This window comes from Gallus gallus, chromosome 5, assembly GCF_016699485.2.
Source record: "Gallus gallus isolate bGalGal1 chromosome 5, bGalGal1.mat.broiler.GRCg7b, whole genome shotgun sequence".
Lineage (NCBI taxonomy): Eukaryota > Metazoa > Chordata > Aves > Galliformes > Phasianidae > Gallus > Gallus gallus.
This window is the reverse complement of record NC_052536.1, coordinates 22,968,961-22,985,022: the sequence shown is the minus strand read 5'-3', so window position 1 is coordinate 22,985,022 and position 16,062 is coordinate 22,968,961. Positions and strand designations below refer to the sequence as shown.

Genomic DNA, 16,062 nt, shown 5'->3' with positions numbered 1-16,062 from the left:
TATGTAGCTACTTGCAGGAAAGAAAGAAACATTTCCAAAGTCTCTAAATTGGCATCCCCAGAGCATGGAAAGAAGGGCCCACTGGAGGAGGCTGCAGGACAGGAGAGCTGTAGGGAGCTAGCAGAAGGTCCTTCTGGCAGCCCAAGCCCACTCCCAGAATCGCTGTCCCAGAAGGACGAGGTGGTCAAGCGCGCACTACTGCAGGGAGCGTGGCAGAGCCTTCCTGCAGCTCTGCCACCTCAAGAAGCACCGCTTTGTCCATGCTGGCCACAAGTGCTACCTGTGCATAGAGTATGAAAAGAGCAACAGCTCAGAGAACAGCTTCAAGGCCCATCTGTTGGCCCACCAGGGTGTGCGGCCTTTCCAGTGCACCCAGTGTGAGAAGGCTTACCACGCGAAGTGAGACCTGTGGGAGCACCAGGTCCTGCACTCCAGCCAGAGCCCCTTCTCCTGTGAGCAGTGTGGCAAGGCTTGTGCACGCCAGCCCTCTCTGCGCATTCACAGGAAGATCCACGTGGCTGCTGGGACCGACCCAGTTGATCCCAAGGGATGCCAGTGTGCCATTTGCAGATGCTGCCTGGCCAACCCTAGTTCTTTGCACAACCACATGCGTCTGCACACAGACGAGTGGCCTTACACTTGTCCCTACTGCAGCAAGGACTTCTGACAGCAGAGCAAGCCGTGTGAGCACCTCCGGCTGCATACGGGTCAGAAGCCCTAAAAGTGCCATTTCTGCAGTGATGCCCTCCCCAAACTGCCAGAGCTGCAGTGCCATCTCATCTCCCACATGGGCGAGGCCCACCTATGTGCTGTGTGTGGCAAGGCACCGTGAGACCCCCACGTGCTGTGTGCCCACAAGTGCCTGCACGCAGGCGAGCGCCCTTCCCACTGTGAGCAGTGCGGCAAGTCCTACTCCCTGGCCACAAAGCTGCGGTGCCACCAGCAATGCCTCCTGGCTGACAAGCCCTACAAATGCGAGCTGTCTGTCATGGGCTACACCCTTCCACAGTCTTGCACGCTACATGCTCACCCACCAGGCAGAAAAGGATCCTGAGGAAATGAGCGCTGCATAGGTGTCTCCTGTTGTGGGTCTACTCCGGCCTCAGAGGAAGAGCCCCTCCCACGAGGAGGCTGTGGCAGAGCCCGCCTTGCTTATGCTGGAGGTGCCGGGGCCAGAAAATAACACACAGTTGTTGATCACAGCCAGTGGTCACCGCATTGCTGCTTACCAGCCTCGAGGCAGCCCGCCAGAACCTAGAAGGAGAGCTGCTGAGCTGCCATCAACAAAGGACATAATTGAAATTACCATCTCCAAGCGTGAGGACGAGTGCATTATTGTGCAGGACAAGGGTTCACCAAGCGATGTGATCATCATCCAGGAGGGCGTGGGGTTCAGAGCAGTGGGTTTCAGAGAGGTGGAGGTTGAGACTGGAGTGTAACTACCTCAGCTGACCCTGGCTGTTCTTCTGTAAAGAATATTAAAATGGGGTAAAAAATAAAAAAATAAAAATAAAAAATGAGCTCTGTAGTGTCTCTGTGGCAATAAGGCTCTGTGGATCAGCCCCCAGCAGAATTAGCAGCCTCGGAGATAACTGCTGGTGTAGACCTGGGTCTTTTTGCTAGCTGCTCTGTGGAGCTGTGAGCCTACATGTGTTGCCTTTTGTGTCTAGTGCAGGGAATGTTGATAGGAATAACTTCTTAGAGAGGAAACCTGGAGTTTCAATGAGCAGTGCCCTTCCTCTGCCTGTTTAAGTGCCAATGGGTGACCGTGCACCATAGGGGAGAAGTCTAAAAGCAGCCCTAAACAATTCCTTCCTTTCAGCGTTTTCCTTCTTAATATCTGCAAGCACTTTTCTGGGCTATTACTCAGGAGGCCAGCAGCACTTCTGGCCATTAGAAGGTGACATTAGTGGGAAGTGTTGCAGGGAAGCAGCTTCCCAAGTGTTTATAAGACTTTTTAAAAAAGCATTTTTCACAACTAGCAGAAGCAAAGTTCTGCTTTATAGCTGGGGTTGAGTGCTATTTTTCTGCTTCTGCCTGTTTTGGTTGCTGTCAACTTCCTGGCTTTCTGGTGCTGGTTGGTCTGCCTGAGAACATTAAAAGTTGCTTTCGTTTCTTACACTACTAGTAGCATTGTACAGTGAATTTTCACTGTCCCTAGCTGAGACGCTCCTTACCTGTCCAGGTAAGGATTTACCGTTCATTTCAGTGTGCTCAGAAGATTTTTGCCTCTCTCCTCCTTTCTCCTGATCTTTTTTCTCATATTCTTTCTTCCTCTCGCCCACTTTTCTGCTCCTCCATCAACAAGCCTACAGATGGCACAACCACCACTACACCCCAGGTATTGCCACTGCTCTATCCTCTTCAGTGATCATTTGCCATTTGCGATGTGCTGAAGGAAGAAAATGTGTATTTCCAAAGGCCTCATAGGAAGATATCAACAATACCGGCCTTAACATCTTTCAGAGTTGCCCGCCCCATACTTGCATTTCACATGTAGCACAAACACTGCTTTCATTTACTGCCTCCACAGATTTAGCCTCGATCTCCGTTCTGCCCCTCTCCAACGGCTGCATTTCCCCAGAAGGCTTTGTTCAGAGGCCTCCGTTCTGTGAGCTTTTAAAGTCCACTGTACAACAGAAGGGTATAGCATCACATGAGAACCACCGATAGCACTGCTCCCTTTTGGGGTGCTACGAAGACAGTAATGTGGCAATCTGAGATGTCAGATGTTTCTTTTTTTTTCTCCATCAACTTTTATGACCAGTTTGTAGACAAGGTGTTGGTCACATCTACAACACCTTCATTTGAGATAAGGGCAGTAGGTGAATTGAGCTAATGAACAGTTAAGTCTACTTATTTTCAGCTATTTTCTTTCAAGTCAGGGGCAGATGAGCCTGGTCTTTATCCTCAGCTCTTGAATACGGACCAGTGGAAGCACAGGTGTATGAGGGAAGGCTTACAGTTGAAGCTGCAGTGCTTTCTACTGCTCTCTCTTTGCTGCCTATCCAAGCTCTTGCATTTTTCAAATATTGACACAGCTGCAAAGTGTTCTCGCTGGAGCTGGGCTTGCATGCTACGTTTGAAGCATGTGCCCTCTGTCACAGCACAACTGGGAGAGATGGGGGAGGAGCAGAGGGAAGGGAAAGGGAGAAGCCAGGCTCCTATTGCTTGATCTACTGACCTGTAACACCTTTCTTTATTCTGAAGTAATCGGAGAGAACAACTGGGACCAGTTATGAAGTGGTCACGAGAGAAACACTGTTGTATAAATGATTCACCTAATGCTTGATCTGAGTATGCAGATGCAGGCCTGTGCTACCCTGCACATAGTGGACTAAGCCTAAGGAGCCCGTAGGTGGCTCCCCCTGGGCACCTCGTGATGAAGCCACCACCATGTCCCTGTCTCCATCCTAGAAGCAGCATGTTCTCATGCGAACATCCTTTTGTTTGACAATAAAGTGATGAATGGAGTTATTTACTTCTAAGGAAATCCTATTAAAACCCTAAACACTGTGATGCTGGTGGAACCTCAACATGGATGGGATCTGTGCAGCATGCCATGGCTTGACTGGACATCTGGTTGATGCTGTACAGCTTGGGGTTCACAACATCTGTCCAGATGTAAGATTGTCTCTTACTATCCCATTTCTCACATTGTCTCCAATAAATTGTATTTTAATTAATACACAATGGAGTCTGCTTTTCTTACTGGGATCCATAATGAACACCTGTAGTACGTTTTGTGTTGTCAGCAAGATCTCAGTGAGAAATGTCTTACTGGAAGGATATGCGAGGAAAAGAATAGATTCCTGCCTCATCCCGTATTCAGGCATGGGAAACAGTGACATGGTGCTTAGCCCAGGTGACTTTTCTGATGATCTGGAAGAATCAGAGTTACTTGGAAGTCCCACTCCAGCTGAAATACTAAGTTTTCTCCTAAAGGAAGTGGTGAGAACAGTTAAATGAGAATTCATTGTATTTACTTGTTACAGATGTGCTTGAAAAGAGTGTTGGAATGTTTTGATCTGATACAAGAGATAAAATAGACTACTATTCTCTTGTATGAATATAGAAATATGAAAGATATTGAAAGAACAAGTGTGGGTTTCCCAGCAGCAAGAAATAGAGGTGAAGGAGCACGCTGCTTGCTGCTGTGCTGTGTAGGTTGCTGTGCTCTGTAGGCAGCGTGTTGTCTATAAGCAGCAGGTACAGGACAAAACCTGGGATCCCAGAGATGAGACAATTAATTATGATCAAAGAGAAAGGACCTCCTGGACAACCTCATCATACGACCTTAGTGTGAGATGACAACCAAGGAGAATAGCAATCATAGCTGAAACTGGCAAAAAATACCAGCATCTGAAGGAAGCTAAAATTATCTAATGCTATCCCCCTTTGCCTTCTAATCCTTCTAATATTATCTCCAACAAGTGGCATTTTAATCAATGCCTTAAGAACTGTGATTGCCTTTCTTACTGGGATCCACAATGAACACTTGCACAGGGACGTGTGTATCCATCACTCATCTCTTCGACCAAGGGCGAGGGTGATACTCACATCCACAAGGGCTTGCTCAGTAATGCTCTGGTGGAAACAGCTCTGATGTCACTTGTCCCAACTGCATATGAAACCAAACCCAAATTATCAGAGAGTAAAGAAACTGTCTTTGCTGTTATCCTCTTCAATTTCGACAGCTGAGAAAGTCCCTCTGGTTGCCCGCTAAGCTTACGGAAATGTGTGCCTGTTTTTGCCTCCTCACACAGCGTAGAGCAGCAGTGACTGCTGTGTGGGACGGCAGAGACTTTGATTTCACCACTTCCCAAACCCTTGTTGGCGCACTGATACCTTATTCCCATCAGTGCAGGCCCTGCCTGTGTGCTTCTGAATGTTGAATCCCTTCTGCTGAGTAACGTGGGGTGTTTCTAGGGTTGTGGCTAATCTTATGCACACACACCCAGGTCAATCTGGCTTTTCCCAAAGGTGTCTTTCCAAAATCCAGGTGTGGTGGGTGAGAGTAGAGATACTCCTGTTAGATGAGGGCGGGAGCCTCCGCAACTGCTCTTTGTACCAGCGGCCACAGAGTCATTCCTGAGCCACCCTAATGCTAATATTTGCACTCCTTCTATGGAGATAAACATTACAGTTGTATCTGCTGCACAGAGGCACAGCACAAAACATGCTCTCTGCTGGGAGAAACCACTTTTGTGCCCTGTGGCAGCTTCCGAGCCTACTCCAACCCTGCCCCGTTTTCTGCTGTTTTCTCACCATTCCAACTTTCTGCACGTAGGAATCATTACAGCATTCCCAGCTCCAGTAGTTCAGCTCTTAACTTGCTTGTTAACTGATGTTGTGGCACCCATATAACTCCTGCCTGCCTGTTCCCGCAAGCCCTTGTTTTTCTGCCTGTTTCTGGTGTGTTTGCTGCTTGCTTGGTGAAGTTTCTGTTTCCTCCTGGATGTACTGTAATTTGTCCCACTGGTGTGGGAAGAGAAGGGAGAGACCAGACTTCAAACTGCTTCCCCCTCCTCCACCCCACTGGGAATTACAGTGCCACGGGAAGTATACAGTGAGAATGGCATTGCTGACCTAACTGGGAGGAAAATTGAAAATCCACAGAGGCTGCAGCCAAGCACCCCTTCTGCTACTTGGCACAGGTGAGGGAGATGGAGGAAACTCAAACTGTGTGTTCCGGTGCCAAAATACCAGAGTGAGCCTGCTGATGACTGTGGGGAGAGAAGACAACGAGACTCTAAGGGGAAAAGGGATGGAACTTGCAACAAAGAACAGGAGGACTGGGAACGGCTAAGGAGGTCTCAAAGTCTTGCTACACGTGAAGCTGCCAGAGTACAGCATCCAAGAAGAACTTGCAGCAGGGAACCAAGCCAGCATGATGGGGGGGCAGCAGTCATGCCAAGAGCTGCGGGAGAGCAGGGTGACACAGGGAGCAGCCGTGAGCTGCTTGGGTTGGGGCAGCTGGCAAAGACCTCTCTACTGGCCCAAGATCTCCCTGTGCCCTGGGACAAACTCATCCTTTTAATCCTCATGCCATGTTATACATTGGGATGCTAATTTTAGTCCGGAGTGTTGCGGGGTGTCCAAAGCCATTCCGTTTGGTTTCCACTAATTAAGTATGAAAATGAAGATGCCCCAAAGAGAGGGAAAGACGCCAAGAGAGAAGGGATAAGAGGAGCCCAGTCCCGCTGTCCCTGACACACCATGACCTCTGGAGTCCTGTTTCTTCATTCTGGTTTAATATTAACCCAGCAGGGCTGTGACTCCACTTATTCTGCTCCCTTTGCATTTCCTCTGCAGCCAGGGCTGTACAGGATGGCGCACAGCAAAACCACTATGCTGCAGGGCCTGCTCCTTTTCGGCCTTCTGCACCTCACCTTGAGCCATGACGGAGGTAAGAACACAGGGAGACGGGCAGTACCAGTGGGTGATTAAGGAAGGAGGATGGGCTTAATTCCTTTCAGTGGTAAAACCTGTGGAAGGTTTTCCAGGTAATGCAGGAGGAGATTGTAAAAGCCTGTAGCTGGGAGCGAAAGGGTGCAGAGAGCAGAGTGAGCATACTGCTTCCCTGCCCGGGAGGATGCAGCAGCACCCAGCAGCTGGCAGGGAAAGCTGGTGACAACAGCTCAGTGGATTTCACAGGTCACCTGACTGATGGTGGAGAAGGAGAATGTGGCTCAGAACAAGACCCTGCGCAGCACAGCTGTGGGTCTTGTTAGTTCCTTAGCCCACTGGCTGCAACTCTGCATTGCCTCTCCAGCTACCCTTTATCTAAAGTTTAGGTCATACACAGTATGCAGCCTTCCTGCTTACTGCTCCTTTTCTTTTACTAGAGCTTCTACTTCATCCACTTGTTCTTAATATGAGGTCAGGTCCTTTCTAACCTACTGCGGTGTGGGGCAAGACCTGTCACAGGTCGCAGATCAGGGCCTGTGAAGATGAAGACTGAATTTACCTATGCCTATTGCAGTAGTCTGGAATTGGCAAGACAGAATTTCAGTGGTTGGCAGACAGCAGTAGCAAGCTCCAAGCAAACAAGCAAATTAGCAGAGCAGCTTTGCCAAGGATAGCAGAAGATTCTTGTCACTTCTGTGACCTGGACGAAGCCAATCCTGACAGATGAATTATAGTGAGACTGTTCTGATCATCAGCTGTGGACCTCACAGGTCCTTGACAAGGCTTCCCTTCTCTGTACGGTGAACTGGGGAGGCTGGGCTGTGGGAGTTACGCCAGCTGAGTGAAAACTTCAAGAGGAGACACAGGGAGTCTCCCACCATGAGCATCCCTTTGACTGGCAGTGTTCTGACTCGGTAGTTTTCCTGGAAAAGGGGCAGGCACTGTCACTGCTCAAGCGTCCACGACGTGCCAACAAGGGATTTCTGGAAGAGATGATTAAAGGAAACCTGGAGCGAGAGTGCCTGGAGGAGACATGCAATTACGAGGAGGCCTTTGAAGCCCTTGAATCCACTGTTGACACGGTACGTCACAGGCCACATCGGTGTCCTGCGGTGAGGTCTCTCACAGCTCCTGCAGTGAGACCTGTGGGTCACACACAGCCAGGGCCCGGGGTCTTAACACACAATTTGGTGCTACAGAGGCAAAGCTGTTGTGCCTGTTGCCCAGGGAGAGACTCGATATCCTTAGGGAAATTCCCTCCTGGAGCCACTCCTGGAAACACACCGCAAATCTCAAATTCTTTTTCCTCCCTCTCTATTTCAAACGTGAGGTGAAATAAAAGAGAGCCTTCCCTCAACCACTAGATAAGAATTTCATCTTCCTCTAGTTCAGTATGGTGCCACACACATTTGAACGGCTGCAGCCCCAGACACTCAAAGAACAGCTGACTTAGCAAACAAGTGCAGATGCCTCAAGCCCCTTTGAGCTGAAACTCTGGCGCAGTGTATCTATTTTGTGGCTTCCAGACTCACTCACTCAGCTAATTTTCTTTTCTCCATCCTGTTGTAAAATACTCCTAGCCCCACGGCCAGTATCAGTGATAATTCCACACCTGAGTATAAAGTAACAAACATTACCAGTCAGGAGTTTAAGCCAGAACGACACAAGCTTTACAAAATATTTCTAAAGTAATCACTCTCAAACTGCACAGGAGAGATGCAGATGTGAAGAATTGAGCAATATTTGCATATGACCTTTAGAAATTCCAGGTTAAATTCTTTGGACTTCTGTGCTGCAGTACTTCCTCTGCAGGTTGATGAGGAAGAACTGCTGTAAGCATCTCTGGGGTTTTTTTAGAAGTGATTGTAGCCCCCTCTGTTAGTCCCATTAGTTGCAAATCCACAGCATTGTGGATGATACAGGAGTCTCTCCCGTAACGATCTTGGTTAACAGCCAAACAAGGAGAGCAAATGTTTCTGCACATAACCAATTTTCTGTGTTTGTATCTCCATGTTTGTTAGAAGTAATAAGAACCATTGGTGCATCCTGCCTGTTCTAGGTCCATACAGAGAAAAGAAAGACAAGGTGGAAGCTCAGGACAGATTATCAAAATGACCTTCAGAGGATGGTGCAGAAACCTGCAGACATTAGGTTGATTTGTCACAGGAACTTTGCCATATTATGGTATTGTGTTTTGCTAGCATGGGGCACAAAGCAAAGCAAAGCAAAATACTTGCCTATCAGAGCAGAGCTGAAAAATGACTTGAATCCTGAGTCCGATGAGTGGGAATGTGGTTTTATATCAGACTTTCTGCTTTGTTAGATCCCCTGGTATTTAAAACAAACAGAGCTAGTTTAGTTTGCTCCATTTGCTGCATTGAGGCATTCTGCTTGTTTGAATTGCAGCAGCCGATGTCTGATGTACTGCATCTCTACTCCTTGATATTTATGGTGGCTTTTTGTTTTTGTTTTCTGTTTTTACAGGATGCATTTTGGGCAAAATACCAAGGTAGGTTGCTTCACATTCCTCAGTAACCCGTCCTGGAGAAATGGCTCCCTACCCTCATGGGAGAGCTCACTCTCCAGGAAAAAGCACTCGTGTCTTGCCCCGAAATGACAAACTGGTTCAAACCATGATGCTTATTTAGATTCTTTCATATAACATGCTTCTTTCTTCTTATTTTGCAAGTATGTCAGGGCACAAAAATGCCTAGGACAACTCTGGATGCTTGTCTAGAAGGTAAGAAATTCATGCAGACCTTAAACTCCCAGATACATTGAGTGCCAGGAATTTGCTTCCTGCAGATCTTGGAAGGAAAAACAAAAATAATCTAAAGATAGCAAGGTCATCTAACTAGAAAGAAAAATAACATGAGGGGAGTTTTAAATTCCTTTCTTTCTCTTTACTTCCTCACTATCTATTTTACAAACTGCCTAACTCCTCCATTGAAATAGCATAGGGTAGATACCTGTTCTCCCCTGACAAAGCAACGTGGCCTTGAGTACAGCTCTGGGTTCAACTGGCCTCTCAGAACTGCTCTGGCCTGTGCCTTATAGCCAAAGCAAAGCACCTCAGGGAGAGCTCCCTCTGATGATGCAGAGCAAGTTTAAGCAATGTGTTCTTCCCATCTTACAAAAAGAATGTCTATGCTTGTGCAGGCTCATGCACATCCAAAAAGTTAAAGGGATCTGTGGTACCTCTGACACTGGAAAATGTAACATCCATTTCCACCGACCCAGGCTCACCTGTTTTGGGATTTTGACAGGTAACTGTGCTGTTAATCTGGGCCAGAACTATCGGGGGACAATTAACTACACCAAATCAGGCATCGAATGTCAAGTGTGGACAAGCAAATATCCACATATACCTAAGTAAGTTCATCTCTCGCTTTCCCCTAAAGGGTTCTCCAGGGTGTCTTTCCTTCCTAGCCTAACCACCCTCTCCTCACAGATTTAACGCCTCCATTTATCCTGACCTCACTGAGAACTACTGCAGGAACCCAGACAACAACTCAGAAGGTCCATGGTGCTACACACGAGACCCAACAGTGGAACGGGAAGAGTGCCCCATTCCAGTATGTGGTATGTCTCAGCACTACTTTCCTCATCAAGGAACTTAGCAGTAAGACTGATGCTAAGAAAGGGAAAAGAATTAATGAAGAGGGTGCTTATACAATAGAGGACACATGGAATAGAGGACCTGTGCCTTAAAAACTAAAAGAGGATGGGAAGGAAATGTCAATGAGTTGCCCATACATTCCCATACCAGAAATAACATCTGGCACTACAACTTTGTTGAGGGTCACCACTCACAAAGTAGCACAGCAGAAGCTCTCAAATAGAAATGGATGCCCCATGAAATTCTGTGCTTTAATAAACTGGCTCTAGTACTATTTGCTAACAGTAGTATTTTCTAGGGCAAAGCTAAGGATTAAATCACAACTTTCTGCCTTTCCAGGTCAAGAAAGGACAACAGTTGAGTTCACTCCACGGGTCAAACCATCAACCACAGGGCAGCCTTGTGAATCAGAGAAAGGAATGCTTTATACAGGGACGCTTTCAGTCACTGTATCTGGGGCTAGGTGCCTGCCATGGGCCTCAGAGAAGGCCAAAGCATTGCTCCAAGACAAAACCATTAACCCAGAAGTGAAGCTGCTGGAGAATTACTGTCGGAACCCTGATGCAGATGATGAGGGTGTCTGGTGTGTAATAGATGAACCACCATACTTTGAATACTGTGACCTGCATTACTGCGGTAAGAAGCCTTCATTGGTTTGAGTAGGCACGCCTGTCATGGAATGGAAAAACAAACAAAACAACAAAACACGACTAGATTGGTATGAGTCAGCCATGTGAAAGTCCTAGTTGTCCAAATAGCACATGTACTAACCTACCATACCTGTATTGAGAGCCACTACCTCTCCGGTGTACTCTTCTCTCTAAAGCCTCACACTGATGGATGATGGACATGAAAAGTAGGAACAGTTTCAAAACATCATTCCTTCATTGTTCCTACTGCGTGTGGAAACGAATGTCTACGCTGACTTAAATGTAGAAACCACAGCAGTAGGCTTTTTACCACATTCATCTTTTTGTCTCTCTCAGACAGCTCGCTCGAGGATGAGAATGAACAGGTGGAGGAAATAGCGGGACGTACCATCTTTCAAGAGTTCAAAACCTTCTTCGATGAAAAAACTTTTGGTGAAGGTGAAGCAGGTGAGCAGAAAGTTTGTAGAGAATTTGCAGTTTCTTCTCTCAGAGCACTCATTGCCTGTGAAACACCAGCTTACCAACTGCTGCCAAAAGCAGGGGGTGGGAGACGCTTGTCTTAACAGGGAAGCTACTTAACTTCTGCTGCAGAAGTCAAAATCTGGCTACAATTTTAGAGCTAATAAGCACTCTCTTCCTAGGCTCTTCCAACTTAGCATGCTGACTTCAGATAAAATTGTGCTGCTGTGAAGCGGGCAGAGTAATGAAAACAGACTGCCTATTTTTTCAGACTGTGGAACTCGCCCTTTATTCGAAAAGAAACAGATAACAGACCAAAGTGAGAAGGAGCTGATGGACTCCTACATGGGAGGCAGAGTTGTACACGGGAACGATGCAGAAGTTGGAAGCGCCCCCTGGTAAGTATTATCTCCCTTCTCTTCCCTTCCCACCCCCTTCACGCAGGGGGAAATAAAAGGGCAGTATGCCAGTTAGTATGTAGACGGTATCATTTCTAATCACAGATTCTCCAAGTGGTTGACAAGGCAGTAGAAGAATAGCTGGAAATAAACTTCTCTTGAGCTAAGTATACAAGCATCAGGGAAAGCAGGAGTGCTGGTGTGGCTCACGGTTCCAGCTTTGCTGGAACAGAGAGGATAAGAAATCTTTGCAAGTGAAGGAAATAAGGCAAATTGTCGTGTAACTTATGTAATAATCTCCAAGGTAGAAATATTTTCAATAAAGCCACCTGTCTTTTTAGCAATACAGCACAGTGTGTTTCCATGCTTACTGCAGATCCCGCTCTCCTTGCACAACACCAAGACACATGCATCCAGCCAAGACTTCAATCCTAAGCATTCCTCTTTCCTTGTGTCTAAGGCAGGTGATGCTCTACAAAAAGAGTCCTCAAGAGCTGCTGTGTGGTGCCAGCCTCATCAGTAACAGCTGGATCCTGACTGCTGCTCATTGCCTTCTTTATCCACCCTGGGACAAGAACTTAACTACAAATGACATCTTGGTGCGGATTGGCAAGCATTTCAGGGCAAAGTAAGAGCCTAGACTAAGCGAGAGTGAACTACTTTGCCCTTGAAGTGGTGAGATATAATGAGGTTTGGATAAAAATCAGCATCCAAGGAAGTATACAGAAATATGCAAACTAATGGCAAAGGCCTCCCAACAGTGGGGTTTAATGGAGCTGTATTTGCTGTGCTTGCTGATCCCAAAGGTTGAAGTGAGGGAGAGCAGAACCATGGAAAGTTTAAAAGGTGCACTCCATTGTCAAGAGGGGACAAAACACCTGAGGAAGTCATCAGCCCCCAGAGACTCTCACTTGCTACCGTACAGTGAGTTCTTTCCTTTACAATTATTTCAGATACGAAAGGAATAAAGAGAAAATTGTTCTGTTGGATAAAGTCATCATCCATCCTAAGTACAACTGGAAAGAGAACATGGACCGAGATATTGCACTCCTGCACCTGAAGCGACCGGTCATCTTCAGCGACTACATCCATCCTGTCTGCTTGCCTACCAAGGAGCTTGTGCAGAGGTGAGGTAGCTGTCCCTTCAACCCCAGAAATACAGACTACAACAACCTTCAGGCCCATCGTGGAAGACGACAAGAACGATGCTTGTTTAGGCTACTTGCAGTGAAAGAGCCTAGCAAGAGAGAGCTGTTACAACATATTGTATTATAATCCTATTTCTTTCCACAGGCTGATGCTGGCAGGTTTCAAAGGGCGGGTAACTGGCTGGGGAAATCTGAAAGAAACGTGGGCCACTACCCCAGAAAACCTGCCAACAGTTCTGCAACAGCTCAATCTGCCCATTGTAGACCAAAACACCTGCAAGGCATCCACCAGGGTTAAAGTCACAGACAATATGTTCTGTGCTGGTAAGTACACCTGGATACATAAAGTGAAAACTTGCCATTGCAGACACCGGCTCTGGGCTCCTCCTGAAACTCATGCTACAAAGTTACCTTCCAATAAACATGCAAATACCATCCTAAAGGAAAACTTTCCCATGACAGTAACACTTTCAGCTTTCAGACAACACAAAGACAGAATTTAGGAATAAGGTTTTAACACTAGGCTGCTTAGCCTGACAGCATAATGGAACAATTCCACTAATTAGCTGTGTGAGAATTGTGCTCATAAAACAATCTTTTCACCAGCATAAGTAACAGTTCAGCAGCTTTCTACATTAAGGGTTGCAAACTAGCTATTATAATACTCAGTAGACAAACAATCCATTCTTTGCTAACTTGCCTCAACTGTTTGACCTCCTGTTTAATCCTATGCCACAACTTCTGTGGGAACAGACTCCCTCAGATTGATTACAGCATGTGTGGATAAAATAACTCTAACAATATCTATAGATAAAATATATCTAATATCTATGGATAAAATATATCTAACAATATGCTTGAGAAAGGGTAGAAGCCAATTTCATGAGCACCCCATCAACACAGTGTTCCTATTGTTTCTTTTTCTAAAAAAAACATTTTTGAAAAAATAGCTGAGATGCAGACATACAGCAGCAAAAAGGAATCTTGCATGACAGGAAGAACACGTGTGCACCAGACACCACAGTGAAACCTCTGTCTTCTTTATAGCACATCTGTAAAATAAGCATCCAGCTGGACAAGGAAGAGCAAAGCCTGCAGAATGACACGCAAGTGAAAATGAGGAAGGTCATTTTTCTCTGGTCAATCCAATGAAAGAACAGGGTGCATGGAACTTGCACACACTGAAGTCTGTAAAACAAAGGCACAGCTCAAGCTATAGCTGCTTGACCAACAGCAATTCTGATAGAAAACAGTAATGAGAGCACAGGGTGGCAGAGTACAGCACAATCAGTAATGTTGCAAAGACAGCAGAGATAGCTGTTATATAAATATTAAATTTAAAAAGAATCATTTGTTTTTAAGTCCAGCATTTGTAGAAGCAGTAAGCAACTGGTGAGCCTGGCTCTGAGACATTAGGAAGCAATGCTTCAAGGAAAAGATGACCACCGCTCTCCTATAGTCAAATGCCTAACTTTCCTCTTGCCTGTAGGTTACAGTCCTGAAGACTCAAAGAGAGGAGATGCTTGTGAAGGGGACAGTGGGGGGCCTTTTGTAATGAAGGTATGTTCAACAAGCTCAAAGACACAGAGCTGGGATTGTGTGATGCTGAAGTTGTATAATCACCTGAAAAAACAGCAGCAGAGATGAAAACTGCTGAGTGGCTGAAGCAAATCAATCTGAAACCTGAGCTGATCAAATAAGATGCATCCTGCAGTCATCTAGCTCAATTTCTTTACTGAGTTTCCTGCAAATACAGAGATCAGCTGCAGAGTTGCTAAGCAACGGCCAATTCCCACTTAGAGGTTTAAGAGTGAAGACAAAGTTATGCCAACAAGCTATCTGATCTAGTAGATACCTGTCTAAATTCTAAAGCAATATCCATGATGTAAAATGGCTGTGGCACAAACAAGTCTAGATCTGAAAAATCTCCTGCTCTCATGCTAATTTCATTTTTCTTTGCTTTAGAACCCAGATGACAACCGCTGGTATCAAGTGGGAATAGTTTCATGGGGAGAAGGCTGTGACCGAGATGGCAAATATGGATTTTACACTCACGTATTCCGCCTGAAAAAATGGATGCGAAAAACCATTGAAAAACAAGGATAGAAGAGAGCTTCCCTTGCTTGTTCTCAGTTCTGCTACAATACTCCACTTCTTAAAAACATACACATTGAACAAATCTTGAAGTGGAAGTTAAATCCCTGCAACTTGACAAAGGAACGTGTTCCTCCTTGAAAATAAAAGTTCTCAACCATCTTCCTCCTTGTGTTCATGCTAAGCTGAACAGCACCTGAATCCATGCCATCACAATAGCTAGCAGCACCAACACAACAGCACCTGCAGTACTGCTAGTTAAGATGCTGCCCTTCAAGTGTTCTCCTCTACTCTATCAGCAGTAACAATCAACAGATTTTAGACTTCAGATGATGGACTTCAGTCACAGTAAGCAAGACGTCCCTTGGACACTGTCCATTCCCCCCTTCAACTAAATTCATTTTCTGTTCTAGAAATCTGAAAGGATAACAAGCTGGAGATACCTACCTACCTTACAAGAACTGTAGCATTATTCAAAATGCCACATCAAGACTAAAGCAACTATAGCCTTTGTTGATAAGACAGACATTGTTCTCAACCACAACAGCAGCAACAAAATACCATCTGTGCTTCTTACAAAGTTAGTGTCTTAAGTTACAGATGTCATCTATGTGCAACTAATGAGGTACAGAAATAGGGGGTTTGAATAGATGAAGTAACACACGCATTTCTGCATAGCAGTAACTTTCTATATGGCAAGTACTGCTGGGACTTGAAAGTATATTTTCCACTGGCATAACTAGATTCAGAAGGAAGCACTTCGCACACACAATTTCCAAAGGTCTTCCAAAGGCAGCATCTGTCACTGTACCTATTTTGTTCTTATAAAACTGTTTAGGATTCACCCTTAAAAGAAGCCCCGCTTCTTTCATGAACTCTTCAGCAAAGACACAGAAGTACAATAGTATTATATAGACTGGCCAATCTGTTCAGACCAGTTTTCTCTCAGACTAAAGAGGGATTTGGAAGCTATCTTTGCTCCCCAAAACATCATTCTCAAATCCCTCATCCCTCACAGTGCCATCAACTTACAGAAACAAGCAATAGATAAAAGTTGTTCCTGCTTAAATGGAGTATTAAAGGAGAATGACTTGAAAAAAGATGGTAGAGAGAACTATCCAAAATTTGTTGGAAATAAACAAAGTTATTAATCAGTTAACTGTGTTTCGTTACCTCATTGAAATTGGCTTACTTAGGAATCAACTTGAGGACAGCCCATTTTGATTGCCCAAGGAAAGTACAAAACCAACCTCTCAAAGGTACCTGAGGAAACCAACCTCCAA

The 16,062-nt window shown here is 45.7% G+C and overlaps 1 protein-coding gene across 1 annotated transcript; it reads left to right on the top strand.

The window, feature by feature from the left end:
- Nucleotides 1-6,311: 6,311 nt before the first annotated feature.
- Nucleotides 6,312-15,938, top strand: F2 (coagulation factor II, thrombin). Its single transcript, NM_204605.2, has 14 exons — nucleotides 6,312-6,409; nucleotides 7,330-7,493; nucleotides 8,896-8,920; nucleotides 9,101-9,151; nucleotides 9,678-9,783; nucleotides 9,863-9,993; nucleotides 10,370-10,666; nucleotides 11,017-11,127; nucleotides 11,411-11,537; nucleotides 11,998-12,165; nucleotides 12,491-12,664; nucleotides 12,831-13,009; nucleotides 14,175-14,245; nucleotides 14,651-15,938. The coding sequence occupies exons 1-14, from the start codon at nucleotides 6,331-6,333 to the stop codon at nucleotides 14,789-14,791; spliced, it is 1,824 nt and encodes a 607-aa protein (NP_989936.2). The 5' UTR covers nucleotides 6,312-6,330; the 3' UTR covers nucleotides 14,792-15,938.
- The last annotated feature ends 124 nt before the right edge of the window (nucleotides 15,939-16,062 follow it).

Excerpts from the sequence above, each read along its gene's own strand:
- F2 (NM_204605.2), top strand. The coding sequence starts at position 6,331 with ATGGCGCACAGCAAAACCACTATGCTGCAGGGCCTGCTCCTTTTCGGC. Across the intron at positions 8,921-9,100 it reads ATTTTGGGCAAAATACCAAG|TATGTCAGGGCACAAAAATG; the intron begins GTAGGTTGCTTC and ends TTATTTTGCAAG. Across the intron at positions 11,538-11,997 it reads GAAGTTGGAAGCGCCCCCTG|GCAGGTGATGCTCTACAAAA; the intron begins GTAAGTATTATC and ends CTTGTGTCTAAG.